General features: G+C 43.5%; 1 protein-coding gene across 7 annotated transcripts in view; it reads right to left on the bottom strand.

Moving 5' to 3' along the window:
• Positions 1 to 13562, bottom strand: part of TNRC6A (trinucleotide repeat containing adaptor 6A) — a 99095-nt gene that overhangs the window by 19108 nt on the left and 66425 nt on the right. For 5 of the 7 annotated variants that reach the window (XM_036460396.2, XM_045570275.1, XM_045570277.1 and 2 more), the window contains 9 exons: positions 9818 to 12400; positions 8386 to 8562; positions 7348 to 7523; positions 6168 to 6200; positions 4634 to 4714; positions 4316 to 4367; positions 1160 to 1302; positions 627 to 773; positions 341 to 478 (listed from right to left, as the gene is read on the bottom strand). In XM_036460396.2, coding sequence (XP_036316289.1) covers positions 341 to 478; positions 627 to 773; positions 1160 to 1302; positions 4316 to 4367; positions 4634 to 4714; positions 6168 to 6200; positions 7348 to 7523; positions 8386 to 8562; positions 9818 to 12400 — 3530 coding nt within the window. The remainder of the gene's footprint in view (positions 1 to 340; positions 479 to 626; positions 774 to 1159; positions 1303 to 4315; positions 4368 to 4633; positions 4715 to 6167; positions 6201 to 7347; positions 7524 to 8385; positions 8563 to 9817; positions 12401 to 13562) is intronic. The other 2 variants (XM_045570274.1, XM_045570278.1) reach the window with 2 other exon arrangements.

Below are 13562 nucleotides of genomic sequence, written 5' to 3'. Positions count from 1 at the left end.
GCCACCATCCCATGATCACCCCACAGAGAGGCCCAGGCCACCGGCCAGCAAAGCCATCAATTGGAGGGCCTCCACGATCGCCCCAAAGAGGGAGGCCTAGGCCACCAACCAGTGGGCTGTGGCAGGTGGGCGGGGCCTCCCTCTGTGAGGGAAGCCCGGGTCCTGGGTGCTGGCAGCAGGAGGTAAGACCAGCGGCCAAAGGGAAGCTGGTGTCGGCAGCGGGGGGAAGGAAGGCCTACTCTTGCAGAAATTTCATGCATTGTGTCTCTAGTTCAATTATAAAATTATTCAAGGTTCTTTTCCAGGTAAGTAGAAGGGAATACCATAGAAATTTATTAACCTGAGGGGAGAGTAATGGAGGAGGCACTTGAGCACGGAGATTAGGCTGAGATGAACTGAGAGGTTGTGCTGGAGGCTGCTGCAGGCCCCGGGGTTGTGCTGCTGTGTTTCCAACACCAAACATACTGGGATTGCCATTCTACAAAAACAAACAGCCAGTGCTCTTCAGGACCAACAGCTCATTACCACATCACAATACTGATTTAAGTACAGTAACTACACTTAAGAGAGAGCTTATTGCTTCTACAAATCATTCAACAGAGAGCCTAATACACACATGGACTTACCTGTCTAACAGAATTCAAGTTTTGCATACCCAGCCCTGCTATGGAGCCGAGGGCCTGGTTAGGTAGTGCACTATTTGAAGGGGGAAGCTTCATGCTCTGACTGGACATAAACTGCAAGTTTTGGGATTCATCTGCTACAATGCCATCCTGATTGGACAGACAGAAAGATGCGCAACACCAGCCAAGCAAACAAGTGGAAGGGAGAAATCATTGCAGGAACAGAAGAGAAGTCACATGACATTCCAGCATCAACAGGAAACAGGCAGAAAACAGAAGAGATCAGATTAGTGTTAATTCTAGAGCACATAAAAAGAACCAAACACATTTTATGGGGTTAAGATGAAAATACAAATGCAATCCCTATGATAAATTGAGACATAGAAAAGACAATGAACTACAAATCCAGTGAAAGGATTTGGCACTGGATCATAACACTTTATATTACATGAAATGTTCTAAAGGGTTAACGAGAAAATTACGCTATTCAGTGTCGTGGTTTATTAGCCCCAGGGGTAAAACAAGAAACAGCTCACCTTATCAAAATAAGGGCTGCGCTCCATGGAAGACTCTTTGGGCATCTGAGGCCGAGAACCAGGGCCTTTCCCGACCGTTCGATTGTAATCACCAATATTTAGGCTATGTTTATCTATCTCCATTCGTTTGTCTTGTAACATTCCTAACAAATGCAGGAAATGACGTTATCCAGCAGGAAGACAATTAATCTACTTGGTTTCAGACAAATTTGCAGTGGAAAGCAAAATCCTCCCTTCCCAAACTGACCTATCTTTGGCCTGGACAAGAACATGGGAAATGCACTTGTCTTTAGTAAACCCCGTGCTCCTCACAGCCAAGCTGGGCTTGGCTAACACTGTTATTTTACTGAACCAGTTACCGTATTTTTCGGACCATAAGACGCACCAGTTTTTAGAGAAGGGAAATGAAGAAGAAAAGATTCTGAAACAAATAGTGTCCTAAAATATTTTATGTGCATTAAAACCCAACATCACAGTCATAAACACATGTAATCAACCCTGTAAAGTAAACAGCAGCATTTAGAACCATTTTAGAGCCGGGCAAGCAGACAAGAGACAACACAGAGCTGGGCAAGTAAAAAAACTTTTTTTTTAAAGTATATGTGTAGGCTATATTTGGACCATAAGACGCAGGGACTTTTCCCCCCCACTTCTGGGGGGGAAAAAGTGCGTCTTATGGTCCGAAAAATACGGTAACTTGAAAACAGAAGGCTAAGACATCTTTGGTCATTGCTAGTATGGCTAATTTTGTAATAAACAGTTTCCAGTAACAATAAGAAAACAGCAGCATGACACACGGCCAGACACTCTACTATGTGCTTTGTGCCTTCCAAGCTAGTGCCCACAGCTCCTATTCACGCCTGCCAACAGATGAGGAGGCTGGAGGCTAAACAGGTCTTGCTCTGCCCATTAATCTCCTTTGATTTCTTTGCAACAAACAGGATCTCCTCTCCTGGAAACTCCCATCCTGCAAAATCACCTTTGCTTGAAACAGCCAGCTGCCAGCTACCATACTTCAACAAATCTTTCAAACATGGACGCTGCTGTCTGCCTCCACGTCCTTACCAAATGCCCACCCTGGTTTCGAACCCTCTCTCCACAGCTGGGTCCACTTCCTTGTGCTTCTTCAATGCTGGGATATGCCAAGGCGGACTCAGTCAAAGCAGAGAAACTCAGTATACTCTACAAATGCCCTTCCCTCACTATTTTGCTCCCAATGTATCGACAGCCATTCCCATGCATGTGCTTCTCAAATACAAATATCTATTTTAATTTCACGCCTACACGTAGTCCCACATCTTTAACTGCCTGCTCATAAGCATAACCTCTCACAGGTGACACCAAGCACATTTCCCCAGATCTCCCTTCACCGGAGCAGACATACAGATTTGAAAATCCCTTTCTCTGTCTCCCTGGCTCTCATTCTCCCTATTTTCTCTGTCCTCCAATCTCACTCATCGATTTCTTTGCAACTGTTATCCTTTGAGGTATCTGTTACTGCCACCACCACAAAACTTCATTCTAGGCAAGTGAAAAGAAAAACTCTTAAAAAACCAAAATATTCCTAGAGTAGACACATTTTAGAAATGCAGTTGGTTTCCACATTGTTTCCTTTGCCAGAGACACTGAAGCTCTCAGCAGAGGTGCAGGGAGACACTGTCGGAGGAAAGGCTGCTTCCTGGTCCCAGGGCTCCCCCCTGCAGCACAGGCAGAGGGTGGGTCCAGCTCTGGCTCCGGCCATGCCTGCTCACCACTGGCTAGCAGCTCCTGTCAGCAGCCCCAGGCAGTTTTATAGCAGAGCGCCTCCAGGGAGACAATTCCTCTAAAAGGTGGGCTTCCAATAGTCACACAAGGGTGACACCTCAGTGACTTCTCTGCCATGCACTGAGTTAAGGCCATGTCCAAGAGTTTAAAAAAAAAAAAAAAAAAAAAAAAAAAATATATATATATATATATATATATATATATATATATATTAATTTCACAGAGGAAGAGAGAGAGGGAGGGAGAGAGAGAGAGAAACATCAATGACGAGAATCATTGATCGGTGACTTCCTGGAGGGCCCCCTACTGGGGATTGAGCCTGCAACCTGGGCATGTGCGCTTGACTGGAATCGAACCTGGGACCATTCAGTCTGCAGGCCGACACTCTATCCACCACGCCAAACCAGCTAGGGCATGTCCAGGAGTCTTGATCCCAGCCCTGGGGTGAGGCGGGTGGGGCAGGCTATCTCCTTATATCTGCTCTTTATATATTCTGTAGAATACTTCCAACATTCTTTCTCTTTACCTCTTATTGGCCAAGCCATCATTATTTCAGTACTAATTTATATTTATATTAAACTTTCCCTGTTCAAGTTACTATGTAGGTTCCCTCTCCTGCCTAGACTCAGACTTAATGCAACCATTGCTGAACTGCCCAGGCAAGAACACTGGGGATAACCTTTTACCAAACCCATACCCTCACCCTCCACAGCAAACTAATTCAACTTTTGTTGATTCTAAATCCCACATCTTCACACCTACTGTCTTGGTTTGGAGCTTAGAAACTCTCACTCTTTATTGCTACAAATATCTAATGGTTTTGCTGTGTTTAGTATCTTTCTGTCTGTCCTCTGCTGCCAATGTTTTCTGGCCTAAGATATCTTCAATCTACAGCCAAGATTATTTTTATAAAACATGAATCCAAATCATGTTATTCTCCTGCTTAAAAATTTTTAATCCCATACTTCAGACTGATGTTATCACTATTTTAGTTTTGCAGTGATTTGCAATTTAAAGGCATATCGACACATCTTGGATGGAGCATCATCCTGTACACCAAAAAGGTTGAGTGTTCGATCCCCTTGGTGGGGTGGATAACGAAAGGATTGATGTTTCTCTCTCATAGGTATTTCTCTCTTCCCACCCCTTTCTTCCCCTCTCTCAAAAATCAATGGATATATGCTCAGATGAGGATTAAAAAACATAAATTATATATAACACACACACACACACACACACACACACACACACACACACACGCACATCGACTCTGCACCCAGAGCCCAATGGCCACTCGTGGCCGAGGCCAGTGCACTTTTAGTAGGACCATGCCACAGACATGTCTGTCCATCAGAATGAATATAAACTCAAACTAATTTCATTTTTCCTTACCTCCAGGAAGGTCCATCTTATTGCTCTGCACATTTTCTTCTGGTGAGTCTCTCTGAAGTTAAGAAAAAGCAGCCTGTTAGAAGACCTTAATTTATCAATGAAAATAAAAAGTAAAGAATTTTACTTGGTATTTCATTATTTGTGAAATTCAAGTGCATCATAAAACATTTTTCACTGCCTAATAAAAAAACCCCTCTTAAGTAAGTGACTACAGTTTATCAGCTCAAACTATAAAAATAAAGGCTCTGTGGCCAATTTTACTCTGACCTCTAGCGAGAACTCAAAGATAAAGAATTTAAGAAAACAGAACACACTTACCGAAAAACTGATATTTGAAAACTGTTTAACAAATGGATTTATCCATGCTTCTTCTTGTTTGTTTCCACCCTTCATCATTCCCTTTGTGAAATAAAAGAGTAGAAAGATGCCATGGCCATTTCTATTTATCTGGGAATAGTGGTGGATTAATAAACTAAGACAATTCTCAACTCTCATTTTTAGCCAATTGCTCCTCCAATCAACTCTTAACAGAGTTGTCAAAAATTTTAAAATCAACTTGTTTGATTTTCAACTTCCTTTGCTCCAGTCCTCTGGTATAGCTGTAATGTACAGAGAACTCCCTGAAGGCAAGCAGTCAGAAGGAAAAGGCAGAAGCAAAGGGCCTCCATGACCCACAAAAAGGGCCTCAGAATAACAGAGAACTGCTCAGTTTCTAATTTTCAAATGGACTGTGTTGGGAAAGATAATTATAGTTTGGATTTATAGAGTGAACACAGCCAGCTTACCCCATAACGTAATTATGCTGTGTGCCCCATACTTGAAAAAACACGTTTCCATATGTCAAGCATTTCAGCATTTCAATTTGTGTTGCCAACAACACACCATCCCCAGCAGCAGTTAAACCTGGGGTTCCTCCTATTTGGTGTTGGCTTTTGGAGGCTGGCTGGGATATGGGTCACACAGAATCTGCTTTGGAAAGTGAGTTGAGAGAATGAATGGTCCATGGTTAGCAGAGTGGTAGACAGGGAGCCTAGAAACCACAGGGACCAACATCTCTCACTTACTGTAAAGCTCACAGGACCATTCCGTCTGCTACCTTAATTTCCCTTCCCCAATGCTACTACCTGTTCCTTCTGACTGTGGAACAGAACACAGCTTAATTTCCCCCTCAAGGCAGGTCTCTGAAGCAAGCACCTAACTCTTTGTGAGATTTTGAAGTGTCTTTGATTCCTTTTCCTCTTTTACTCCCACCCCAAGACTAACTGGTTGCCAAGACCTTCTGTCCTATCCAAATGTCTCTCAAACCAGTCCCTTCCACTATGTATCCATTCTTGCTTCCCAACTCAGATCCCTAATGCTGGTCTTTCCTCTTCCAATTTACCTTGCATCCTATCACTGGCTGAAGTTCTTTAAAGAAGTTAATTTAAAAAATCAAACCGATGCTACCTTATATTCAATTTCATTGGCTCCATACTTATACAGACTAAAGTTCGAATTCTTGGGCATGTAGTGAGAAACCTTTACAATCTGTCCTTAGTCTAACTACATAGCCAGACCTCCTAAAAAAATCTACATTTTGGTCATGTCAGGCTACTATTTTCCTTAAAACACCCTCCCCTCCCCCGCGAAGGTATGTCCCAATGCCAGGCTGACACTTGAAGAGAGCTCAGGGAGCTCCTCATGACCGCACTAGACCCAAGCTCCTTGAAGGCGCAGCTCGGAGATTAGTATTTGAACCCCAGCACCAAGCACAGTACCTGGCACACAGCAGAGGCTAAATAAATGTTTGCAGTTGTTTCTAAAAGGTTTTTACTAGCAGAGACAAAGGAGAAAGAGTAAAAAGGCTACACACCCTTTCCCTTCTCCTTTTTTTGCCACTCAGACCCTGTAAGGAAAGACAAAGTCACAAAACAGCACGGTCCAGTGGGAAGAACACGGGGTTTGGAGCTGGAAGACCTAAACTTAAGTCCTTGCTCTGGCACTTACTAGCTATGAAACTTGGGGCAAGTCACCACTTTTCTAGTCTCAAATTCATCAATATTCTATCTCTGAAGGTTAAAAGGATCAAATGATTTATGTAAAATATGGGAAAGCACTTCGTAAGCTTTATGGCAAGGCAATGGGCAAATTCAGCCAAATAAAAACGTTTTTTAATGAAAATGGCAGGTCCTAGACTTAGAATCCCAGGATTAAAAGAGAGGGACCCTGGCAGTCAGGTAGTTGTACTACAAAATACTTGACTCCTAGGGTCTCTTAAAAAGGAACCGTTTCAAGCAGGTGGGGAGGATGTATCAGAATCACCTGGGAGAGTGGGCACGTGTTTTGAAAACGGTCTCCAGGAGAATCAGACACAGCGCCCAACACCGCCTCTTAAAACTGGAGCTCTACACCTGTGCTTCGCAAGCCTGGCTCTGCAACATAAACATGGGGAAGTTTGTCTAGGACACGCAACGTGGCTCAATTTCCAAAGTACAGTAGGCCTGGGATACAGGAAGCTGTACTTCTGACAAATCCCACATGATTTTGATGTACAGCCAGGTCTGGGAATAAGATTTGCCCACATATAAAAGCAAAACTGAGCTCGACTCATTCCTAGGGATTTTTGTCATAGAACCTTTTGGGATGGAAAGGGGCAAAGGTAATGGGTGGAGGAGGATGACTCTGGGTACGGGGAAGTCAGGACTCCAGGTGAGGTGGAATGGGCGACGAACTGGCAGTGCGATGCGGGAGTCAACATGGAGATTTGCCCTTCTCTTCCTCCTCACCACTGCAGACAGCACCTTAGGGGAAGGGCTGTCCCGGCAGCACTGGTGGGAGGGGAGGAGGAGAGAAATCCCAAGCTGTAGCAGTGGGGAGAAAGGAAGTTCCTGTGGTCTTATTTTCCTAGGTGGCTGCCCAAACAGGACGCTATGTCTACGTTGGGGACTGCCTGGACTATATTGTTTGCCATAAATGGGCAGAACATTAACTTTCTGTGGGTAAACTACCTTTGGAATTTAAAGTTGCAAGGGCGTTGCCCTTGAAATGTTTACCTTCGATGACATTTTCTTTGTATATGGTGGCCAATTTAAAGACGAGTTAAGCTCTTGAGATGAATTACTATTCCACATTCCAATCTCCACGTCCTCTTCCTCTTCCCAGCCAGTGGGGCGATTTCCAGGCAATGGCATATCATCACCACACCAGCCATCTTGCATAGATTTTGGTCCTGGTTGTGGATTTGTGATATAAAGAGAAACGTATTTTAATAAAACAACTTTTTCTGGAGAATTGAGCATACAGTAAGGGAACAGGGTGTGGGAATAAATAAAAGCACTTTTATTTCCCTTCCCAAATTTGCATAGCAATACTGAGTTAAAAGTTTCATTAAGCAAGAATTTATTTTTATTAAAAGTTCTAAAAAAAAATCTTCCATGCTTTTACAAATCCAAGGTCTCCTAAACACAGGACAGTAACGGCATTCTTGTTTGCACGCATTTAATCTCCATGGCAACACAGAACAAAGAAGGTAGATGAAACTCAGAAGAGTTCACTCTCATATATGTTTTCAGGGCGAGTGGCCAAAAGGATTGCAAGTCCCATGCAGAAAGCATCCTGTCTACACACTCGGCTTTTGGAATTTCTATGGTGTGTCCTGTACACAATAATCTGAATACCGGGTCCTTCCTGAAATTTGCTCATTATCTGTATAATGTCCAGGGAATCATCTGGAACCTGTGCCAGACAATTGGTATATGTGTCCTTGTGACTATTATATTTCATCTCTCATGCTGGATAGCCTGACAGCCACTTAACTATTTCCAGATAACCCAATGTGGTAAAATATAATTTAGACTTGGTGAAATATATGCAAATCATTAATAGTTGCAGTTCTAAGGAAACTGAGAAAAAAGGAAAATACAGAAAGATAAAGAGCAAACTATGTTACAAATTCAAAGAGCCAAATAGCGAATGGCATCTAGTATGAGGACACATTGCTACCTTAACAAAAACTGACATGATCCAATTAGTTACGTTCAATGAGATCACCACTGCTCTAAAAGAGCTACCAGGAGTCATCAGTCACTTACCAGATTTGCTTATCGCTTGTGGACCAACAGAGCTGGAGCCCCACGTGGACGTGTTGGATGCCACAGCGATGGGTTCCCCCCAGCTGGGACCACTGTCTATGGGTTTCCCCCACGCGGAAGTACCATTATCCACAGTTGTGGCTGGAGTAGAAGGCTCCCCCCAGGGCTCACCCCAGCCTTTAGAAAGTATGGAAAAGAAGTCATCAGCACATGGCAGGGAAGTACAGTGGAATCAGAGGCAATAAGGAATACTTAGGGAACAAAAGATGAAGAACTTCACATTTTTGTATTCTATATTGATGCTGTGATGGGCAAAACAGATGGCGTCTGTATTATGTAAAGACAAGGCATTTCCCATCATTGTAATTTAACTGCAATAAGTGCCCTCTGGGTATAGAGTAGATTCTTTTCAGTAACCTTATTCATGGCAAGTAATCTCCTTTAAAAAAGTTAAATTTAATTCCTGAAAAGTCAAGCCTGTCTGAATTACACCTAGTGAATTAAAGCAGGTTATCATGCTGGGTAATAATGAGTGTATAGAATGTTTACCAAAATGTAACCTTTCATCAATATCATTCGGGAAAAACGCACCCTACGTTTCTATGTGCTGGACAATGCTTCTTAAAATTTTCTAAGTATTATTAAGTTGTCCAAAGCAAAGAAAGGGAAAGCCATAAACATATTTGTAAAAAAAAAAACAAAACACAAAAAACAGCCTTCCCCTTAGATACTCAGCAGTTTCTTCTAAGAATTAAACTAAATTAATTCAATGAACTATACTCAGGATAAAAATGGGGTTTAGTTCATGAAAACACTCCTATCGCCACATCCAATTAATAACTAAGACAATACATTCCAATGACACCCAATGAAAATATCACTGTCAAGATCATTTGCAGAGCCAGAAATCAGTTCGTTATGAGGGAAAGTGGGAATATACTCGAAAGGCACTGTCAAATGTTCCAGGCACATACACTCATACACAATGCATCCAATAGATTTGAATTTCATGCCTACTTAGATAAATCCCTGCTAAGGCCAAATACAGTAGCTAGTATTTAGAGCATGGCCATTAACACTTGCTTTATTTCTGAGGATATTTTAGTCCAGTAATAGAAGAAAAAGTGCAGCTTGATTCAGAAGAACTGAAAAAAGAGTACAGCATCCCCACCCAACACCACCTTTCCAATTCCGCCTTCTGCAGCATTCCTAAGAGAACAGATTCCAATCTGCTGAAGGCATAGCTGCTGCCTGATGGTGAACACCTTCCCTATACTTTTCTTCCCCATAAGCTTTGGATTAGAGTAAAGCAGGCATCTGTGTGCACAGCAAATACTGTTCAACACATCTTATCATAAAGTAAGCTCAAACAAAGCCCATAGTCCTGTCAAGTGTCTGTAAGACCATCAGACTCCACAAAGTAACAACTCACCGGAACCACCGCCTGCCTCTGGGGTTGAGATGGCACTTGCAGATGGCAGCAGTTGGTGCACCTGTGCTTGCTGGTCTGAGCGGCTGCCGCCATTTGGGACATTTTTGTTCCACATGTTCACATTCTTATAGTTGTATTTGCTGGGATCCCCCCAAGCTGAGGTTCCGTCATCAATGTCCATTTTGCGCCGTATGGACTCCGGGGATGGTTCCTCCCAGCCTGTGGGTTCTTCTTCTTTGGCTGGGGCTGGAATCGGTCCTCCCAGCCAGCCTGTACCGGAGGGTTTGCCTGGAGCCGGAGGGACTCCCCAAGACCCAACCATGTCTGGTTGCTTGTTCCAGTCTGGAGAGCTGATTGGCTTTGCTGAATCTCCCCAACCCAGCGACTGACTAGGCTTTGGAGGATCTCCCCACCCCTGGGAAGAGTTAGGTTTAGAAGATTCATCCCATCCTGATGAATTATTTGGATTTATATTATTTCCCCACGTAAAAGAACTAGTTTTACCAAGTTCATTCCAACCAGAAACAGACCTGTCACTGTCACTACCTCCTGAGCTAGATTTTTTATTAGCTTCACCCCAATGGTTACTCCTTGACGTGTCTCCCCAGTTATCACTGGCAGAAACAGACCACCCTTGGTTTGACTTCTGTCCATCACCCCAGCCCTGTTTGTTCTTTTGTGAATCATTCCACATGGGCTTCTCTTCTTTGCAATGCCCCCACTGATTGCTCTTGATCATTCCTGTAGCAGCAGAATCATCTTCCCATCCCCCCTGGCAGCTTGAGCCTTTGGAATCTCCCCACCTCAGAATAGGCTTGGGATCTCCCCACCCCGATATAGATGAGGTATCATTACTGTTAGGGCTAGTCTTGTCTATACACGCCCCTGAGTTAAAAGTCTGTGTTGCAGAGCTCCCCCAAGCCTCCGTCCCATTGTCAGTCTTTCTTTCCCCTCTAGGTGATGTCTCAGTATCCCAGGCAGTATTCTGCTTAATAGGAGTCTGTCCCCAACCAGAGTTGGAGAGGACACGTGGATCTAAGTCAGTTCTGTTAACAATGCTTTGGAGTAATGTGTGCTGATCAATTCTTCTTCTGTCTCTACTCTGAGTCTCCCCAGTTACTTTTTCTTCGAGGCGTCCAGTGCTCTCTGTGCTACCTTCGCTGTCCACTGTACCTCCTGTTTTGGCCCACATGCTGTTTTGCTCATTTGTCTGAGATGTGGCAGAACCCTGATCCTCTTCCTCAGTAGAATTCCATCCATTTGTAAACTTCTTACCATTGCCGTTTGCACTGTCACTGGAATGCTGATTGCCAGGCAGTTTGCTCCACTCCACGCTGGGTACATTAGTGCCAGTGTTCTGTGCAGGAGTTCCCCATCCTCTTCGACTTCCTCCCAAGTTTGCACCATTTCCACTTCCCCAGGATGCACCCTGGGAATTTGTGGGCCCAGACTCCCAGAGGCCTCCTCCTTTATTTGCGTTGCCTGAAAAGTTCGTGCCCACAGGCCCATTCATGCCAGGCTGCATCAGAGTTGTGTTCACAGTGTCACCATCAGCCTGGCTGTCGGGGCTTGCACATTTGTCTCCAGAGTAGTTAGAACCATAGGCACCCCAGGTAGTACCATAAGAGCCTGCACTTTTTGACTCCCCGTTGCTAAGGTGAGGAAGGGAAGTGCCATTCATAACCGATGGAACCTGTATCTGAGGATGATTCATTGTGCTCACACGCCAGGCCCCCGCGTTACTGGGCAGCTCATTATTCTGTACTGAACCGGAGTTTGGTAAACTAGAGGTCATAAAGTTAGTAGTGTTATTTGGTCCAGCCATTTCAGTGGTGATATTCTGAGGTTGACCACTGAATGAAATCTTCTGTGTACCACTTACTTCAGATTCACAAGTTTCCTGAAGGCTTCCCCAGGTACCATGGGTAGAAGAACCACCCACTTTAGAGTTAATACTCTGATTGTTAGGCATCTGGCCTATGGTACTGCACTGAATACTGATGCCAGGACTACTACTCCCCACAGGCCCTTTTAGGGCAAGTCCGTTGTTCTCTAATACTGGCCAGGCACCATGGTTGCTAGCTGAAGTCAAAGTGCTTGGATTTACCCCTCCATTTGATGAAGAGCTTACAGTGCCCCAAGCATTCACTCTATTGTTGCTACTTTCTGATTTGCTTTCAGGAGCATCCACAGAGACCTGACATGTGCTTATCACGGCTCCATGGGAGAAGCCCCAGGGCCCAGTACTACTTCCACGACCCAAACTATTGCTGCTGCCGCCAACCACAAACTTGTTTTGGGAACCAAGTCCAGTGCTGTTTCGAAGGACATCTTTCTCACCACCTGTGCTCCCTGAAGCCATGATAGTGATGTTTCTTTCTGATTCAGAACTGGAGGCAGAATCAGCATCCATGCATTCTGAAGCCAACTCTGGATCACTGCCAGGGACCAAGGGCCATGCTTCTTTCTCAGGGGAGTTGTTTACAACAGCATCCTTAGAGTCTGTGTTGGAGTTGCTCGAAGATGACACAGGTCCCCGCTGTGAATTTTCATAATGAGATTCGGAAGCGTTGAGGTTAGTATCTAAAATAAAAGTACAAAAATTTATTAAGTGTTTGAACAATTGATGGCTATATGATAAATGTATGTGGCTATTCAACATCAACAAGATATTAATATCTGCCAGTACAGCCCTAGCCGGTTTGGCTCAGTGGATAAAATGTTGCCTTTTGACCAAAGGATCCTGGGTTCAATTCTGACCAAGGGTATGTACCTTGGTTGCAGGCAACCAATCTATGTGTTTCTCTCATATCAATGTTTCTCTCTCTTTCCCTCTTCTCTTCCACTCTCTCTCAAAAAAAAAAAAAAAAAAAAAAAAAAAAAAAAAAAAATTCAATGGAAAAATACCCTTGGGTGAGGATTAAAAATTAATTTAAAAAAAGACGTTGAACTAATTTCTTAAAAAGAAGAAAAAAAAACAAAAAAACAACACAAAACGAAAAACAAAAACCTTGCAATGGTTACGCCTCAGCATTTTCCACAGCCTAGCTTATCAAATCGTAGAAAAGCTCACACAGGCAGGGAAGTCTGCACTTTGCTCACCAATGTTGTCCTAAGAGCCCAGAGCAGTATCTGGAACGTAAGAGCTACTCAACAAATATTTGCTGAAGAATAAATTCCTAACTTATCAGTAAGTAGAAGAATTTCAAGTGAGGAAAGATGTGGTGGTAATAATGTATATATTAGTGTGTATGAAGCAATCCAGGCTTAGAGATCAGACTTGGGAAAAGGTTCTGAGATGCAGATGGATAAGGGCAAGTGAATAGGCCAAACTTAAGAAAATGTATTAGAAATACAGGGATGGACAAAAGTACAATTACAGTTGCAATACAAACACAATAATAACTAACACAAGAATAAACTCTGTCACATACAACTGTAAAACCTACTTTTGCCTACTCCTGAATATTAGGAATCTTTCCCTAGCCTTTCTTTCTTAGAAGAACTGTTTATTTATTTTTAAATATATTTTTATTGACTTCAGAGAGAGAGAGGGAGAGGGAGAGAGAGATAGCAACATCAATGATGAGAGGGAATCATCGATCGGCTGTCTCCTGCATGCCCCACACAGGGGATCAAGCCCACAACCTTGGCATGTGCCTTGACTGGGAATCAAACAGTGACCTCCTGGTTCATTGGTTGAATTGGCTGGGCTGTTTATTTTTAAATCCTCACCGGAGGACAT

The sequence above is a fragment of the Pipistrellus kuhlii genome, unplaced genomic scaffold, assembly GCF_014108245.1.
Source record: "Pipistrellus kuhlii isolate mPipKuh1 unplaced genomic scaffold, mPipKuh1.p scaffold_m20_p_31, whole genome shotgun sequence".
Taxonomy (NCBI): domain Eukaryota; kingdom Metazoa; phylum Chordata; class Mammalia; order Chiroptera; family Vespertilionidae; genus Pipistrellus; species Pipistrellus kuhlii.
This window is presented reverse-complemented; position numbering and strand designations above follow the sequence as displayed.